This window comes from Delphinus delphis, chromosome 21 (genome assembly GCF_949987515.2).
Source record: "Delphinus delphis chromosome 21, mDelDel1.2, whole genome shotgun sequence".
NCBI classification, from domain to species: Eukaryota; Metazoa; Chordata; class Mammalia; order Artiodactyla; family Delphinidae; genus Delphinus; species Delphinus delphis.
This window is the reverse complement of record NC_082703.1, coordinates 4,940,254-4,960,501: the sequence shown is the minus strand read 5'-3', so window position 1 is coordinate 4,960,501 and position 20,248 is coordinate 4,940,254. Positions and strand designations below refer to the sequence as shown.

General features: G+C 37.0%; 1 protein-coding gene across 1 annotated transcript in view; it reads right to left on the bottom strand.

Annotated features, from left to right (window-relative positions):
• LOC132417716 (A disintegrin and metallopeptidase domain 3-like) overlaps nucleotides 1-20,248 on the bottom strand; it is a 125,990-nt gene that overhangs the window by 79,689 nt on the left and 26,053 nt on the right. Inside the window, 3 exon segments of the mRNA XM_060001493.1 lie at nucleotides 4,009-4,071; nucleotides 12,986-13,163; nucleotides 13,629-13,705. Of these exon segments, the coding sequence (XP_059857476.1) occupies nucleotides 4,009-4,071; nucleotides 12,986-13,163; nucleotides 13,629-13,705 (318 nt within the window).

Here is a 20,248-nt window from a genome sequence, read left to right as displayed (position 1 = left end):
CTCTTAACTGTTTGGCAGAATTCACCTGTGAAGCCATCTGGTCCTGGACTTTTGTTTGCTGGGAGTTTAAAAATTACTGATTCAAATTCATTACTGGCAATTGTTCTGTTCTTATTTTCTATTTCTTCCTGGTTCAGTCTTAGGAGATTGAACATTTTTAAGAATTTGTCCATGTCTTCTAGGTTGTACATTTTATTGGCATACAGTTGTTCACTGTAGTCTCTTATGATCTTTTGTATTTCTGTGGTGTCAGTTGTAACTTCTCTTTCATTTCTGATTGTACTGATATGGGCCCTCTCTCCTTTTCCTTGATGAGTCTGCCTAAAGTTTTATCAATTTTGTTTATCTTTTCAAAGATTCAGCTCTTAGTTTCATTGGTCTTTTCTATTGTTCTTTTATACCTATTTCATTTATTTCTCTTCTGTTCTCCTTATGCTTTCTTTCCTTCTACTAATTTTGAGTTTTATTTGTTCTTCTTTTACTAATTCCCTTGGCTGTAAGGTTAGGTTGTTTGAGATTTTTCATGTTTTCTGAGACAAGCTAGTGTCTCTATAAACCTCTCTCTCAGAATTGCTTTTGCTGTGTCTCAGATTTTTGGATAACTGTGTTTTGCTTTTCATTTGTCTCCAGGAAGTTTTTATTTCCTCTTTGGTTCTACAGTGACCCATTGGTTGTTTAGTAGCATATTGTGTAGCCTTCATGTGTCTGAGGGTCTTTTGCAGTAGTTTTCTTGTAGTTCATTTCTAGTCTCATAGCATTGTGGTCAGAAAAGATGCTTGATATGAATTCAATTTTCTCAGATTTACCGAGGCTTGTTTTATAGTCTAGCATGTGATCTATCCTGTACAATGTGCCATGTGCAGTTGAAAAGAATGTGCGTCCTGCAGCTTTTGGATGGAATGACCAATATATCCATTTGGTCAAATGTGTCACTTAAGGCCTTTTATTCCTTACGGATTTTCTGTCTGGATGATCTGTTCACTGATGCAAGTGGGGCACTAAATTCCTACTGTTATTGTGTTACTGTCAATTTCTCCCTTTATGTCCATTGATATTTGCTTTACAGATTGAGGTGTTCCTATGCTGGGTGCATGTATATGTACAATCGATATATCTTCTTTTTGGATTGATGCCTTGATCATTATGTAGTGTCCTTCTTTGTCTCTTGTAACAGTCTCTTTTTAAAAACTATTTTGTCAGATATAAGTATGTCTAACCTGTCTTTCTTTTGATTTCCTTTTGCATGGAATACCTTTTTCCATCCCCTCCCTTTCAGTCTGTGTGTCTTTAGATCTGGAGTGACAGTCTTGCAGGCCATACGGGTCTTGTTTTTGTATCCATTCAACCACTCTATTTCTTTTTTTATTGGAGCGTTTAGTCCATTTACATTTAAAGTAATTATTGATATGTGTGTTCTGATTTCCATTTTGCTAATTGTTTTGGACTTGTTTTTAGTAAGTCTTTTTTGTTCCTTTCTTCTTCTTTTGTTCCCTTTTCATATGATTTGAAGACTATCTTTAGTGTTATGTTTGGATTCCTTTTACTTTTGTGTATGTGTATCTAGTATAGGTTTTTGGTTTGCAGTTACTCTGAGGTTTTTATAAAGATATAGATATATAGATATGAATGACTGTTTTAAGTTGCTGATCTCTTAATTTCAAACACATTTTAACAACCATGCATGAATACTCTCCTCCCCTCACAATCACTGTTTTTAATATCTTATTTTACATCTAATTGCTTTATGTATCTCCTTATTCCTTATTCTGGATATAGGTGATTTTGTTAAAAGACATGTCTTTTAACTTTCCTTCCAGCTTTGCATGTGAGATGATATCCTACTTTTACTGTATGTTTGCTTTTACTAATGAGCTTTTTTCTTTCATAATTTTTATGTTTCCAGTTTCTGGACCTGGCTTTTTTCTTAAGCAAAATTGTTTTGACATTTCTTGTAACACTGGTTTTGTGTTGCTGAACTCTTTTAGGTTTTGCTTGTCTGTATAGATTTGGATCCCTGTATCAAATTTGAATGAGAGCCTTGCTGCATACTGTATTCTTGGTTGTAGGTTTTTCACTTTCAACACATTAAATATATTGTGCCACTCCCTTCTGGACTGCAGAGTTACTGCTGTAAAGTCAGCCGATAGCCTTATGGGAATTCCTTTTTATGATATTTGTTGTTTTCCTTTTCCTGCTTCCAATATTCTCTTTTCATCTTTAATTTTTGTCATTTTTATTACTATATGTTTTGGTATGTTCATCTTTGGGTTAATCCTATATGGACTTTCTGGGCTTCCTGGATCTGGATATCTGTTTCATTTCCCATGTGAGGGAAGTTTTCAGCTATTATGTCTTCAAATATGTTTTCAGTTCCTTTCTCTCTCTCTCTTCTCCTTCTGGGACCCCTAAAATGCAAGTATTAGTGTGCTTGACGTTGTCCCAGAGGTCTCTTAAACAGTCCTCATTTCCTTTCATTCTTTTTCCTGTTCCACATCTGTAATTTCCATTACTCTGTCTTCCAGCTCATTGATCCATTCTTCTGTATCATTTAGTCTACTATTGATTACTTCTAGTGTATTTTTCATTTCAGCTATTGTATGCTTCATCTATGTTTGGTCATTCTTTATATTTTCTAACTCTTTGCTTAAAATTTCTAACATTGCTCTTGCTCTGTGCATCCATTCTTCTGTCAAGTTCTTTGATCATCTTTACGAGCACTACCCTGACCTCTTTCTCAAGTATGTTGCCTATCTCCACTTCACTTAGATCTTCTTGTGGGCTTTGATCTTGCTCCTTCATCTGGAACGTGTTCCTCTGTAGCCTCATTTTGCCTAAGTTAGTATTTGTATGTTTATGTACCTGATAAGTTGGTTGTGTTTCCTAATGCGAGAGTGGCCTTTTGCAGGAGACCTCCTGTGTGTTCCAGCAGCGTTCTCCACTCTCTTCACCTGTGGTATAGACTCAGGTGGTTCCCCAATGTGGGCTGTGTGGGTCTTCCTGTTGTGGCAGGCTGACTATGTGGGAAGTCTGGTGGGTTTGCTTGGCCCCTGGTTCAGGTGGTTGCCAGTGCTGCCTCAGGCACAGGCTGCCAGCTGCTGGTTGTCAGGACCAGGTCATAAGGCAGCTGACTGTGAAACTCCAGGGGGCTCTGGGGATAGTGCTGGCTCGCTGCTGTATGGAGTCAAGGTCCAGAAGACTCCAGGGCTGTAGCCCTCCCACTGGTGGGTGAAGCCAAGTCCTGGGGTTCCTGCCAGTCTACTGGTAGGCAGAGCTGGGTCCTGGAGTCTGGTTGCAGGGCCCAGGGGTCCCAGAGCTAGTGTCATATCATTATTTCCTGTTAATACTTTTATAAAAACTATTTAAAGATCTGAATATTTCCTTTTATGCCAAAAATCTAGAACATCATGAAACTCATTGAGAGACTTATACAAAATTACTAGTGATAACGGACAAAGCAAGTTTTTTCGTTAACTTGCTGCCTGCCCATAAGTTTTTGCTAAAACTAATTGTATAAACAAAAAGTTCCATAATCAAATATGTTCCTATGAATTATTCTTCCTATTTTTTAAAAATGGAATTTCCAACAGAGAACCCAAGCAATTACACAGCATAAAATAATCTTATAAAAGATAATATTTAATAAAAGGATCTTCAATTGAGTAATAAATGAAATAGCTTATTTTAAAATGGAAATTGATTTAAGGAAGAGTTTCACCACAATTTTGGGTGGATCCAGAAGTATATGCAACTAGTTATAATCCAATAGATTACAGTGCAATACAATCCTCCCTTACATATGAAGTTTTACATTCTTTCTATTAAATATTGGTATTGATTCCCCCATGCCAATGGAAAGGCAATTGACAACATTTTTTATGTACTGCTACACTGAGATACAGATTTTGAACAGAGTGACGTATATCTGCATTGCACATAAAGATTCTTTTACATATCCCCTTTCAATTTAAATACAAAAAAGATACAATGAAATATATCAATAATGCATACCAAGGCTTTATCCATAATGACTTGTATTTTCAGAACTCTTTTCAACAGCACACCAGAATTTTTCTGCAAAACAGAAAACATGAATTAAATAAAACATTTAAAAATTTTTACATTGTTTGTAATTATCATGTACATTATATAATTATATACATACAGACACACACACACACACATACAGAGTTATAGATAGATACACAGACAGAAAGATAGAGAGATATAGGTAGATAGATAGTTAGGTGGTAGATACATATACAAATACATAAAGCTATAGATATTAGAGAAATAAGAGGATTGATGCCCACTGAGTAAATAAGCTGGTGAGATTCTGTATGAAAATTTTAGGAACAAATCAGAAGCTTTCACCTTATATTCTTGAGAATTAGAATCCTCAAAAAAGTTACTGAAATGAGGGAGAATCCTTGTTCCTTCCTCTGAAAACCTTCCTCTTGGTCCCTCACCCCAACCTTCAAGCTAAACAAATTCCCATCAACTTTCCCCCTAACGTTACCTCTATTTTGTCATCATTTTTGTACTTGTAATTATTTATATTAACTTTATTGTGGCCTACCCTCAATAAAATGCATCTATTTTAAGAATAAAGTTACATGAACTGGTAGCAATATTTACACCCATGCAACCATTTCCATCACTAAAATAAATAATGTTTCCATCACCCTCTTCCAAGTTAATAGCCTACAAGTCTCAAGGCAACCAGTGATCTGCTTTCTCTCACCATAGGTTACAATAACTTACCCTAGAATTTCACACAAATGGAATCATATTGCATGTCTTCTTCTATATCTGGCTTCTTTCACTCAGCACACATCTGTGTTGCTGTGATTATTAGTGAGCCATTTGTTTTTATTGCTATGAAGTGTGCCATTTTAGAAACACAAAACAGTTTGTTTATACATTAACTGTTGATGATCCTTTGGATTATTTAATCATCTTAGCTATTGTAAATATAGTGGCTATGAATATCCATGTACAGGTCTTTGGGCAGTTATAGTCTTTCATTCTTTCTTGGTTACTTAGAATTGGAAAACCTGATCCACATGATACTTGTATATGTGTAAAGTAGTACAAAAGTTCCAGATTACTTTCTAAAGTAGTTTGATCATTCTGCTTTTTCTCCAAGAACTAATAAGAATGTCAATTGCTCCACATTCTTGCCTGTATTTGGTATTCTCAATCTTTTGCATTGCATGCATTCTTGTCAGTCTGTACCGAGATCTCACTGAGGTTTTAATTCGCAGTTCTTGGGTGATTAATGATGTTGAACATCTCTTCACAGGCTTATGGCTCATTAATGTGGTTTCTCCAAGTCCCCTACTAGAAATTTTATGTTTAGCCTTGACTATGCTCTAATTCATGTTTTTGGAAGAAGGGTCAATTCCCATTTTATTCCACGTGGAAATCCAATCTTCTTGCATCATTTGATGAAGAGATCATTCTTTACTTTTCAAAGGCCTTAGCACCTTTGTGGATAATAATTTTGGCAAGAGCACTTGGGTCTACTCATCTATTGTGCTCCACTGTCCTATACGCCTACCCTTATACCAAAAACACAATATGTTTCTCCACAGCAGGGGTCAGCAAAAGACGGCCCATGGTATGACCACCTGTCTGTAAAAAAATATTTTATTGGAACACAGCCACCCCCATTTGTTTATAGTTTGTCTATGCTGATTTCACGCTGCAAAGGGTGAGTGAAGTAGCTGCGACAGAACATATGCCCCACAAGCCTGAAATATTTACTATCTGGACGCTTAAGAAAAAGCAATGTAAGTCCTTCACCTTGTTCTTTTTTTCAATTTTCAAAACTCTTTGACTCTTCTAGGTATTTGCATCTCCTTATGAATTTGAGAATCAATTTCTACAAAATGTCTCTGGAATTTTGATTGGGATTACACTGAATCTACAGATCAATTTGGGGAAAATGAATATCTTATCTTTCTTTTTCCCTGTGACTTTGCTAGACTCTCTTAATTAGTCCGGATTGCCTTAATGGAGGTTCTTTAGGACTTTCTATGTAGAGAGTTAGATCACTAAAGAAATAGGGTTATTTTTCCTTTCAAAAATTTATACCCTTTATTATTATTCTTTGTCCTTTTGCACTACCTAAGAACTCTAGTAAAATGTTGACTGGAAGTAGTGAAGGCAAACAGCCTTGCATTATCCCTAATCTCAGGGGTGGTTTTCTTCCATTTGGGGCTATAACAACTATACCATAGACTAGGTGGCTTAAACCACAAACATGTATTTCTGACATTTCTAGAGGCTGGAAACTTCAAGATCAACACACCAGGAGATGTGATGGCTGGTGACACCACTCTTCCTACTTTGCAGATCTCCTGTACACTCATGTGATGGAGAGCAGAGAGAGGGATCCCGTGCCTCTTCCTTTTTGTATAAGAGCATTAATCCCACCATGAGGGCCCCACCCTCATACATAATCTAACCCTAATTACTTTCCAAAGGCTTCAACTCCTAATACCGTCCTATTGAAAGTTAAGGTTTCAAAACATGAATTTTGGGGGAACACAAGCCTGCAGTCCATAACAGGAGCAAAGCATTCAGTTATTTACATTCTTTACGTTAGCTGTGGATGCTAATAGATGCTCTTTATGAGATCAAGGAAGTTTTCTATTCCTACTATTTACCATGAATGTGTACTGAATATTGCCAAATGGTATTTCTGAAACTATTGCCATGATTCTGTGGTTTTCTACCAAAATCTGTTAAATTCATTCAGTTCCTGTTTTCTTTACTGACTTATGTAATATTGTCTCAAAGTCTTTGAAAAAGCACACGTTTTTGGAGTATAATGGCAACTTGACTGGAAAACAAATTGCTGGGATATTGTGTACCTCCCTGGAGAAGCCATTTTCTCTACTCCCTAGTTAGACATTCTGACTATCTTACAAGCACTACATTTTGGCAAAGGCTAATTCCAGTCTGAGTTTTTCTACCTTTGTCGGTGACTTTCTTTGAGGCCAAGATGCCTATAGCATTATTCATTATTTATTGATAAAGTCCAAAATACATTGTATCTTGGTGTCACTGGTTTTCATAAGGATTTTTTGTAATTTGAAAATTTTCAAGTTCAGGACCTCTTTATTTCAACAGAGTTTTCTTCCTTCATAAGTTGGAATACTTTGGTTGTGATTTTATTCATGAATGACAATATTGATTATCCTGAGTTTCCATTAGCAATCTTTCACACTCTATTAGTCAGGGTTCCCCAGAGAAACAGAACCAATAGTATATGTGTGTATATTTATACATTTCATATACTTATTATAATTAGATGTATTACAAGTAATTGGGTCATATGGTTATGGAGGCTGGCTGGTTAGCGGGATGGAGACATGGAGAGAGTTGATGCTCCAGTTCCAGTTGGCTAGAGAGTCCTGTCTTACTCAGGGGAAGTTACATCCTTTTCTTATATTCAGGACTTCAACCTATTGGATGAGGTCTACCCACATTCTGGAGGACCATCTGCTTTACACAAACTCCACTGATATAGTTCTTAATCTTATCAAAAACACCCTCACAGAAACACCCAGAAAATATGACTAACCATCTGGGCACTGTGGCCCAGGGAAGTTGATACATAAAATTAACCATTACACAGTTTTGGTTTTCTCTGCCATCATTTTTATGTCATTGCTTTCTCTATTTCTTTAACCCTGACTATAACATCACCTTGGGGTTTTAGCACAGTGTCTATTCTGTTATTCACTCGTTCTATTGTCAATGTCTTTCATTTTAAAAATGGCTTTATTTTTCTCTTACGTTTATTTCTTGAGCACCTCCAGGATCTTTAATAAACAGACTGTGTAAGGGTAGACATGTGAGTGCTAAAGAACGTTATCTCTGGGGTTGTATTATTTAGGTTAGAATTTTAAAGCTGTAACTTACTGGAGGATTTCCTAGGATAATGATTTAAACTCTCTAGGTCTCTGCTTCCTATCTGAAGAGAGGGACAATGGTCCTCACTCTCAGAACTGTAGAAAGAACTGGAAAGACAGGGTATACTGTAAAGCTCTTAAAACAATAGGTGGCACCTGTGAGGCAGACCATGAATATATAACAACATCAATATGGTTTTTTAACTCACTTTGGATCCTGTATATGTCTTATATGCTATATTTCTATTCATTCTTATGCCTCATGTTTATTCCTTTTGGAGTCTTCTTCTTTTAGAATACATTCATTTCTTTTGTGTCAAACTTTTATTGAACAAATGGTGGGGATAGGTGACTTATACTATAATTCAGCAGTCCCCAACCTTTTTGGCACCAGGGACTGGTTTCATGGAAGACAAGCTTTCCATGGACTGGGGTGTGGGGATGGTTTCAGATGATTCAAGCACATTGCATTTATTATGCACTTTATTTCTGTTATTATTCCTTTGTAATATATAATGAAATAATCATACAACTCACTAGAATGCAGAATCAGTGGGAGCCCTGAGCTTGTTTTCACTTGCCACTCACTGATCGGGTTTTGATATGAGTCTACAAGCAACTGATTTATGATGGTCTCTGTGCCGTCAAACCTCTCTGCTAGTGATAATCTGTATTTGCAGCCGCTCCCCAGCGCTAGCATCACCACCTCAGCTCCTCCTCAGATCATCAGGCATCAGATTCTCATAAGGAGCGCGCAACCTAGATCCCTCCCTCGCATGTGCAGTTCACAGTAGGGTTTGCACTCCTATGAGAATCTGATGTCACCACCAATATGACAGGAGGAGGAGCTCAGGCAGAAATGTGAGCGATGGGGAGTGGCTGTAAATACGGATGGAGCTTCGCTTACTCGCTGCTCACCGCCTGCTGTGTGGCTCCATTCCTAAAAGGCCATGGACCAGTAATGGCCCGGCAGTTGCTATACTTGCTTTATAAGAAATGGCCAATTATCCAAGAGTGATGTTTGCTCCTTCTCCAAGAGAGAAGTCTGTGAGAGATAGCTGTCCAGGGCCAGCAGCATCAAGGAGGGGATGATATAGACACTCTTTTCCCTTAACTCCTGTCTAGATTCAAAAACTAGTGGGGGACAGTTTGGGGCCCCGTGTTGAAGCTAGAAAGGGAAACAACCAGCAGTTTCATCCACCTCGGTCTTTGCCTGAGCAAAGCACATATGTGATGTTAAGCCACTGACAGTCGGGAATTGGTTGCTTCAAAATCTAGTGGTATTTGACCTAATAGTGGTTCTCAAGAGGAATACAGTTTGAGGAAGCGTACATAGTTGTTCCATCTTTTGATCTGACTGAAAGTTCACTGTATTTGGCAACTACCCCTTATGAATTTGGTTGTGATTGTGGCTGGCTATTATTTTCATTCGGGATGCGATTAGAGTCTCTTTTTTTAAAAAGTGTGGTTCGTTTCACGCATTAGGAAGGACAATTCACAATAGGGAGGAAAGAAATGGCTTCAACCAAAAAAAATCTCAATTTTATAGTTCTGACTGGGTATAGAATTATAGGCTGGAAATCACTTTTCCTCCTTTTAAGTAACTGTTGTATTGCCTTTCAACCTCCAATATTGCTGCTAGGTAAGACCATGCCATTCTGCATCTTCTTTATATATAAAAAGCCAGATTTTTTTAAATATTGGTCCAGAACCTCCACTTAAATCATTCTGAGAATTTTTTGTGGATTGTTTTGTGATTTATTCAACACAATTTTCTATGTTTATTTGTACCAGAACTCAGATTGCATCACCCATATTGTTATTTTAATTGAATTTCTTCTCTCTCAAATTTCCCTGTCGTTTTTGTTTATATTTTAGTTTTTGTGTGATTTCTGGAATTTTATCTTGTGAACTTTCTTTTGAGCTTTTACATAGGTTCAGCATGCTTTTACCTTCCAGGAACTGTTATCTGCTGAGTGTTATTTTTTCAATAGCACTCTGTTCTTATTTTGGGGTGAAATATTTTCTCCTACCTCTCTGAGGATATTGTCATTTTGTTTTCTTCACTCTCTCTATTCCTTGGGACCTCAGGCTTTAGCACTTTGAATTTTTCCATGTCTCTATCTACCATATTCAATTGTTTCATCACATGTCTAGTGCCCCTTCATATCAGGCATCGAGCATCTGACAGCTTATTCCAACATCTATGACCACATACGGAGCTTATGGCCTGCTGTCTTCACAGAGAGTAAATTGTCTGGGTTGTTTGCTGGGAACACCCTGCTGTCAACATGGTTAGTTTTGATTTTTTTGGGTGGTTTCATTCCCTCCTGGGTTCTAATGAACATCTTGGATTGTGTAAACCTGTTTCCCAATATCTAGTGTGCCAAGTTTAATTTACAACAGAAACAATCGATTAGGAGAGGAAATCAGGTTTTATACATATTTATACAGCTTATTTTCAACCACTTCTCTTCCTAGGCCCACCCTTAATATCATTTCCTAAGGTATTCGGACTTGCAGTTCCAAAAACATTTGAGTAGTTCTGTAGTGTGTATCAAGTTTCCTATAGTTGTCAGTTAAGGATTCAGCTTTTTAGTGGCTGAATCAGCTGTCTATCTGCTATTCAACTTCCAGTGTTATTACTATTCTTCTGTTCTGTTTGTGTGTGTATGTTAATGCCATGTTAAAAACTCCTTTTCGCTTTAGTGGGGTTTAAGGAAGGGGCAGGGTAAGTGCATGTGTCCAATATGTCTTTAACAGGTAAGCCCTTTATGTATTTTGTTTGTTCTACTTTTCACTGGTTATCATGAAGGCCTTCACCTTGATTATGAGTTTATTTGTGTTTCCTCTCATAAATGTCCAAACATGCCTAAAATATAAGATTTTATTTTATTTTTCTCTCTCTCTTTAAAATATCTGTTATATTGAAGATACTCACTTTGTCTATTTGTGCTTGTAAACATGCTTGGGAAAACATGCTTCTCTAAAGCTATAGATTTAAGCCTATCAAATTCAGGGTGAAAAGCAATCATTTAATTCACAAACATGTCAGTACCCATTCTTTCCATTCATTCCTGCAGTGATATCCCTGTCTTCCTCTAGGTTCTGAACTTTCAGTCGCTTTTATTTCATTATTGCATATTGTTTTGTATCCAAACTTTCCATAATTAGTCCCAGTTACCTTGCTTTACTACATTAGAAACTAGAGAGAGCAAATGTTAATAGTAGTAGTAGTGATATTTATTGATCACTTATTTTTCCCATATATGCTAAGTCATTTTCAATTATAAATTTATGGAATCTTTAAAATATTTGTGTGAGTTAGGGATTATTTTTATTATTGGATTTTTACAGATGAGAACATTTAAACACAGAAGGATGATGTTACTCGGCCAAATTCTTGTGGCTACAGCCTGACCGACCTGAACTTCAAGCTAAGGCAGCTGGAACTGTATGCTATCTCTGTCTCTTCCCATCCCTCTCTTATTGCTGAGTCACTGGAGGGGGATGGCTTCCAGTGCAGTGCTCTTTGTCTTTCCCAAAGCATGTCAATCCCTTCAGGTTTGCCCACTGCCACAGAAGAGTATTCATGGAATCCTTTAAAGTTATCCAATTTACTGCATGTGACACTGCTCTGTTTCAGTTATGAAAATGGTCTGCAACTGTGTCCAGTGTTGTACTGCAATATGCAGATGGCATAGGGTTAGGGGTCACATCTCAGTTCCATTAAAAATGAAATTTTCATTTCTATATATGATTATATTTTACCATTTTTATGACTTTCTGAAAGGGCAATTTTACTAATCTGTATTTGTACCAACATCTTTGGCAAAATAAATAAAAGCATATTAAAGCAACAGTGAGATGGAGATCATCAAAAATTAAATTCAAGTTTCATTCATTATGATTTTGTTCTGCTTCTCTAAACAGGATATCTAATTTTCATGAGAATATGTGGACAGAGATTCATTTCCTTAACCACTGATGGCAAAATGTAAAGTTGTGCAATCACTCTTAAGGAGGAATTTAGTATGTATATATATATCTAAAAAACTTTGGAAATATGCCTATTCTTAGATATAGGTATTTATAAAAAAAAGTGTGACTGCTCAAAATTTTGATACATTACTGCTGTTCATTTCTGGATTAAAGTAAAAATACAAATATGCAGAATATGCCATAATTTTGTAAAGTAGATATTTTAAGTTTATATATATATATGTATAGCATGAAAATATATATATTATATATTGTATATATATATTATATATATATGTATTTCATGAAAAAGCATGAAAGAGTACAAATTAAAATAATTGCCCTGAATTCCATACAACATTTTCTCTAGAAAACAGTATTATGGTCATTTCTTATTTTCCTTATGCATACATTTAATTTTAAATCAACATTAACTAATGTTAATTTAAAATAATAATAAATGTAACATAATTTAATGATAAGAGAAAATGTGCATTATCCTCTTAACAGCAATTTTAAGGGGAAATTTCAAAGAAGCATATATGATTAGATAATTTTTTGTTAAATAAATCTTCTTTTATAAATCAACCCTTATAACTAGATACAGTAAAAGAATTAGAACAAATACTCCAAAGTTCTAAGAGCACTATATCTAGACAATGACATTTCAGATGATTTCTTGCCTCTTTTCTACTTTTACCTTTTCTATCAAAATAACACTTTCTTACAAAGAAAAAAAATGCACTGGAAAAACTGATGACAGAGTCAGAATCAGCAAATTTGAGTATCATTGTATTATTAGGTTGCAAATTCAGTAACAGTGCAACTGTGCATATATGCATAAGAATACTTGCAATTAAGTATATGGGAGAATATTGATTTTTGGATTATATGTTTATATCTATTACATTTTTAAATATTATATGACTAAACAGAAAATACTTTAAATAAATACCTTACAAGAGAAGGTTTATTTATCATCAACATCAGTTTAAATTTGTTTTCCAAATGTAACAAATTTCAACGTGAATACGTTTATCAAAAGTTGCACAAATGAAGATCCCATAAAAGGGGTTACTTACTTCTGATTTCACAAGAATTTTGTAGGACTGATCTGCCAATTGGGTTGTAGAATTATTTCCTGCTATGGGGGGAAAATCAATTTCATTATCCTTTATCTGATAAAGCATATGTTCATATGTAGCTGAAGATTCCAATGGTTGAATTCCGTAACTGACATTCTCCAACTGCAATAATCCCCTGAATATTTAAATACATAAAAAGAAATTTAAAACATAGATTTCTCAATGATAAACATAAATCAATATTAAGTGAAAACATTATATAGAAATTTGATAGTGGCCTTTGTTGTCTAATATCTAAGAATCATCCCATCTTCCTTGGATTAACATTTAAACCCAATTTTCTACCTTCTTCTATCTATTACAGCATTTAGGAGTCATTGCAATTGTAGTGTGCCTCAGTAATATGGATATTTCTTATACTAGTGGCAGCTTTTTCTGAATAAATTTTATAACTGCAAGCCTGGGAGAGAGACAAAGCAAATAGGGAAAATGATAAGACAAGCAGGCCAAGATAGCAGATGAGAAGACACATAATGAAAGTGTCTATTTTCTGTGTCTTCCATCTATCCTTCGAGAAGATTCTAAAAGTAAAAGGGTACACAAGATTTCAGTTATGTACATCTCTGGAATATGCCATTACTTGAGTCCAGAGCAGGTGCTAAGTGTCACAACCGAATTTGCAATCTCTGTGGCATATCCTTGATAAAAGCAATGGCCCTAAACAGGAGTAATATAAAGATACATTTGTAATGATTAGAACATAAAGTGTTTGGTCTTATCCTTACTTCCTGGACATCTTCAAACATTCACAATTAGGCATTCCATAGTGTTAGTCACCAGATATTCCACTTCCTTCTTATCTACCTACAATCTTTTCCACTTGACCCTCTTCTGCCTATAAATAATCACAACTCCTATCCTCCCCCATATGATTTTTGCTATAATTCTAAATTTTTGATAAACAACTTTCTGATCTGCATCTTGTCTTTCTCAGCCCCATTTCTTGAATATATAGTCTATGAATGCTACCTCAATGTAATTAACAGCATTACTTTGACTTCCACTGTGAACATTTCGTTTGTTTTTTCTAAGTTAGCCCAAAATATCTTAACTGACATTTCCTCACTATTTTCTCTCTAATATCTCACCACGTTGATCATCCTTAGTTCAAACTCTCCTCTCAATGGACTTTCACAACATTAGTCTTCCCAGCTTCTCCCCGGATGTTTTCTTTCAGTGAATATTCCCTTCTCTTCCCTAAGAAATCTGTTGATATCTAGAATCAGTCCTGTTCCTCTGCTAATCCTGGGCTATGAAAACATTAGTATCATCACATTCTCTTGCATGAAAGTGTTTATACGTCATTAGAGCCCAGACTTACATCTCCATCAGTAACCATTCACTCGTCTCAATACTAGGATTACCTCCTATCTCCCACCCATGGACAGTGGCAGAGCATACCCTGCTCCACACCAGGCAGCAGCAGTAGCCATTTCTGCCTTCACTGGTGCCAGCAAACTATGCCACAAGCCTTCACGAAGATGTAGAATGCAAACCAGGTCCCAACCCTAACCTGCAGAAGACAGCATCTCAGTTTCTGCAGCTCCTGGCCTTGTACTGATAAGAGAAAATGATCCTCACGAGATAATTCTCAAACCCCCCAACTCTAAGCAGCAAAAAGTGACTGAGATAAAAAATTTCCCCACTCAGGGGCACTAGCAGAGGCAGAGTGAGAAGCATACCAATATCCAGTGGCTGGGAAACTGCCAGAGGACATACTCTCTCTTCTATGGGTCCTTCATCACCCAGCATCACCTAGCAATACAAGGTGGCCCAGGAAAGAACCTTGTCCTGCTATGGGTTGCACCGGCAGAAAGCCAGTGAGCTCCAGCAGAGCCAGAAGAATGAAACAAAACAGAATAATATTGAAAGCCCCAAGAAAGCTAAATGGTCACTGGAACAACAGACCACACTAAATCTGAACTTAAACTGGCTGACAGACTTCAACAATAGAAGATTTCAATGTCAAAGATACAATAGAAAACTACACACTATACAAAGAACCAAGAATATCACAACATAGTGGGAGAAAACAACCCAGTGATGCCAATATTGAGATGAGTCACATGTATCTGGAACTATCGGATGGATTTTAAAGCAGCTGTGATAATACTCGTTCAATGCACAATCAAAAATTACCCTGAAACAACTGAAAGAACAGAAATATCAGAAAAGAAATAGAAACAATTAAAAAGAACAAATAAAAATATTAGAAGTGAAAAATATAATAAACAAACAAACAAAACAATGCATACTGGATAGGCTCAAAAGTAGAGTGGAGATGACAAGGGATAGAATCAATGAACTTGAGAAAGATCAGTAGAATTCACTCAATATATAAAACCCAGAAAAATGAGTTAAGAAAGTGAATAGAGCCTCAAGGACATGTGGAACATTCCCCAAAATTTTAAAATACATGTCAGGATCCAATAAGGAGAGCAGAAAGAATGTAGGGCAGAAAAAAATCCACAGAAATAAAGGCTGAATGCTGGTTGGAAAGAAGTTGGTTTAGAAAACCCTGGACCTTCCATCTCCCAACAAATACACCAAGTGAGTAGCAATTCATGGACCAATTTCCTTTGTGAGAAATCAGGAGTTAATTGACAGGCTCATGCACACCTTTAGAGGATGCAAAATCAGATGCACCAAAGCCAGGAGGGAGATTTGGGGTGCCCTTTCACCAGAGACTCTACCCCAGAGTACTGCCATAAGATCACGAAGAGACCCTATAGCTCCCAGATTCACCCAGGAGAAGAGAGGGTGTTGTTCAAGCATCCAGTGCCCCGGCGTTTTCGAGGGGAACGAACACCCAAGGAACAGTTTTACCAGACCCAGGGCTCTGATTGGTTCAGGGCAGTCTAGCCACCCAAACCACAGTGGAGGTGGTGGCTTGATTCCCTCCTCAGCTTGCCCAAACTCAACACAGAGTGAGGGGATGAAAAATCCCACCTCTCTGCTTCCCCTGGGGAGGTAATAGTGGATCGACTGAAGGCAGTGTTCCCACTTCGCCGGTTCTGCCCCAAGAGCCAGCACTTGTCTCACCAATCCTGGAGCACTGATGGCTCGCCCACAGTCTAGCTGTCGGAGGGAGAACAGGGGCGGCAGCCTGGGATGACAGACAACAATGATCGTCCCTACTGCCCAGCAGAAACAGAGCAGAAAAAACCACAGCGGCTTGCTTCTACCTGGAGAGAGAAACTGCTGGTAGAGGACCCCCAAGTCATTGCAAATCACTGGCCGGGCTGATCTGTGGGTGTTTCCTTCTGCACATGGCCAGTCATGAAGACTGGGTGATGTGACTGCTTTGTCTAATGAGCAGACACCAAAACAGAGTGTCGAGTGAAATGAGTCATAAGGAAAAGACATTTTGAATAAAGGAACAAGACATAGACCGAAACTGACACTAGTGAAATGACATTAAATAACCTGCCTAATGAAAAATTTAAAATAACTCCCATAAAGATGCTCAATGAAGTTGGGAGAACAATGCATGAACCAAGTGAGAAATTCAGAAAAGAGATACAAAGTATTAAAAGTACCAAACAGAAATCGTGGAACTGTCAAATAATAACTGAACTGAAAAAATTCACCAGAAGGGTTCAACAGCAGATTAGATCAAGCAGGAGAAAGACTTAACTCAAAGACGGTTCAAAGGAGCAAAAAGAAGACAGTGAATAAGTGATAAAATCTTACAGGACCTATGGAACACAAACAAAAGGAACAATACACAAAGTAGGGGGGGGTCCCAGAAGGAAAAGAGGGAGCAAGAAAGAATGATTACGTGAAGCAGTAGCGATGTTAGCTAACACGATGACAGTAATCATATTGTAATATGTAAATGGATCAAATCAACACATTGTACACCTTAAACCTATACACTGTTCTATGTCGATTGTATTTCAGTTAAAAAAACAGGAAGCACTTTCAATACATATTGGCTGAAAACTTTCCAAACTTACAGAAGGAAATTGATATCCATGCCAAGAAGATAAAAAATCACCAAATAAAATGTCCCCAAAGAAATCCACACTGAGGTATATTGCAATCGAAATGTCAAAAGTCAAAAGTAGAGAGGGAATTTTGAAAGCAACAGAAGAAAAGTGACTTATGTGTAATGAAACACCCTTAAGACTTTCAGTGGATTTTTTAGCAGAAGCCTTGCAAGCCAGAAGAGACTGAGATGATATATTCAAAGTGTTGAGAGAGGAAAAAAAAAGTTGACTAAATATCTTATACACTGCAAAACTACAGAAATGAAAAAGAGACTTCTGGTTTCTGGTTCTCCATGTCAGAAGGTTGGACGTTGCCATTCCATCCTGACAACAAGAGACAGCGGAACAGACTTAAAACTCAACAGCTCTTCCTGGATGTGTAAAAGAAGGGAGGACACAGTGCAAAGCGCGGCCCTCAGGATGGGAGAGGGCACATGGGGAGGCACAGCTCACTGGAGCAGAGAATCAGTAGTGCAAAGTGCTGCTGGAACCAGTGTCAGGGCAGGAAAACCTGACTGTGATTGATGAAAGGCTTCAAGATCAGTGCGGACAATTCTGAGAAATAAAAACTCCAGAGAACCCATGAATGGACCCCCAAAATACTGTGAGATTTACCTTCAAGAGTTTCACCAAGATGTCACAGCTAATATCAGAGAAAAAGTCCTTGTGCCTCCGGCAAGGGGAGCGGGAAAGGACTCAATCTGAAATACATCAGTGCACTCTGTTCTTCTTCACAGGGCCCGCCTTCAGGGGAAACTACCTAGATAGAGATGAACTGGCTGGGGTATTATCAGAGCCTAACTGACCTCAGGAAAGGAAATACCCAAATCCAGCCCACTCTAGCCATTCTGTCGCACTTGCGGAAAAAACAAAAACAAACCACCAAGAAACACTTTTGTTCATAGCCCTGATGCATAGGCTCACTAAAAAACTGAGACTTAATCACAGGACTATAAAACACTTTCTCTCACCCCACACCTCACTCACCACCACATTACTAAAGGCATATTTACAGCAGTTACGATACCCTAGATATAGAAACAATCTAAGTGTCCAAGGGTGAATGAGTGGATAAAGAAAATGTAAGATACGTATCCTATATGTGAGACAACCAATGACATATGATATACATCACACATATGAATGAATATTATTCACCCATGTGTGAGAAGGATTAGTCTGGAGAACATTATACTAAGTGAAAATAGCCAGACAGAGAAATAGAAACACTTCATGATCTCACTTACTTGTGGAATCTTACAACAAAAAGGTAAATTCCTTGAAACAGAGGAGAATGATGGTTACCAGGGGCTGGATAGGGGAGACAAGGAGATGCCCTCAAAGGGTACAAGCCTTCACTTACAAGATGAAAAAGCTCTGGCAATCTAATATACAGCATGGCGACTATAGTTAACATAGTTACATACTGTGTTATACACTTGAATATTCCCTTAACAACCTTAAGTGTTCTTACCACAATAAAGGTCACCATATGAGGTGATGTATGTATTAATAACCTGATTGCAGTGACCATTTTACAGAGAATAAAAATGTGAATTAATCATGTTGTATTTTAGATATATAAAAACTTATCTGTAAATGTCACCTAATAAAGCTGAAAAATAAAAAAGAAATATTAAAAATTTTAAGAATGGAAGCATCAATGAGATAGGTTTGGTCAAAATCTAGAGCACTGGCAACAGATGCTGGCATGTTTGTGGAGAAACAGAACACTCATTCATTACTGGTGGGAATGCGAAATGGTAGAGATAGCCAGTCGAGACAACCTGGGGATATTTCACAAAACTAAACATACTCTTACAATCCAATCCAGCCAGCAATCACACTCCTTGGTATCTACCCAAAGGAGCTGAAAACTGAAACCCACACAAAAACCCTGCGAATGTACATTTTATAGCAACTTTTTCAACACTGTCAAAAATTGGAATCAACCAAGATGTCTTTAAGTAGGTGAAAGGATTCATAAACTGTAGTGCATCCAAACCATGGATTATTATTCAGTGGGAAAAAGAAATTAGCTATTAAGCCACGCCAATACTTGGAGGAACACTGAATGCATATTAGTAAGTGAAAGAAACCAACCTGAACGGCTGCATATTGTATGATTCCAACGACATAACAATTTGGAAAAGGCAAAACTATGGAGAAAGTTAAACGTTGCCCAGGGTTACAGTGGCAATGAACGATGAATAGGCTGAACACAGAGGATTTTTAGGGCACTTAAAATACTCTCTATGATACTACAGCGATGGATACATGTCATTATATGTTCGTGCCGTCCCACAGAATATACAAAACCAAAAGTGAACTGAAATGTGAACCATGCACTTTGGGTGATTATAGTGTGCCCACATAGGTTCCTCAATTGTAACAAATCTACCACTGTGCTTGGGGGAGTTTATTAAACACAGGAGCTATGCGTAGGTGGCCCCAGAGGATATTTGGAAAACTCTATACCATTGTCTTAATTTTGCTGGCAACCTAAAACTGCTCCCCCCGCCAAAAAAAAAATCTTAAGAAATGGAGAGATAAAGACTTTTCCAGACAAAAGCTGAAGTATTTCTCACCACTATATCTGCATTACAAGAAATACAAATGAGAATTCATCACTTTGAAATGAAAGGGTGCTAAAGAGCAACATGAGAGCAAAAGAAAAGAATGAAAGTCATTGGGAAAGGTAAATGTATAGGAAATTTCAAATACTATATTACTGTATCGGTAGTGATCAAATCACTTTTAATTCTAAAATAAAAGTTAAGAGACAATAGTATATAAAAATAACTGTAACTAAAATCATGTTAAAAGTTACACAATATGCAATAATGTAAACTGTGATACCGATAACATAAAATGTAATGAGGGGGATTAGTAAAATTGACTTTTTATATGCTATTGAGGTTTTTACCAGCTTAAAGTACACTGTTATAGCTGTATGATATTTCATGTAAGCCCCATGGTAACCAAAATGAAAATATCAGTAAAGGTTACATAACAGAAAAAGACAAAGAAATCAATACACATGGAACCAAAAAAAAAAAAAAATCAATGAAACACAAGAAAAGACAGCGAGAGGAAAAGACAGACAAAAGAACTACAATCAATCAATCAATCAAACAAGTAACAAAAAGGCATTAGTAAATAACTTCCCTATCAATAATCACTTCAAATATAAATGTTTAGACTCCAC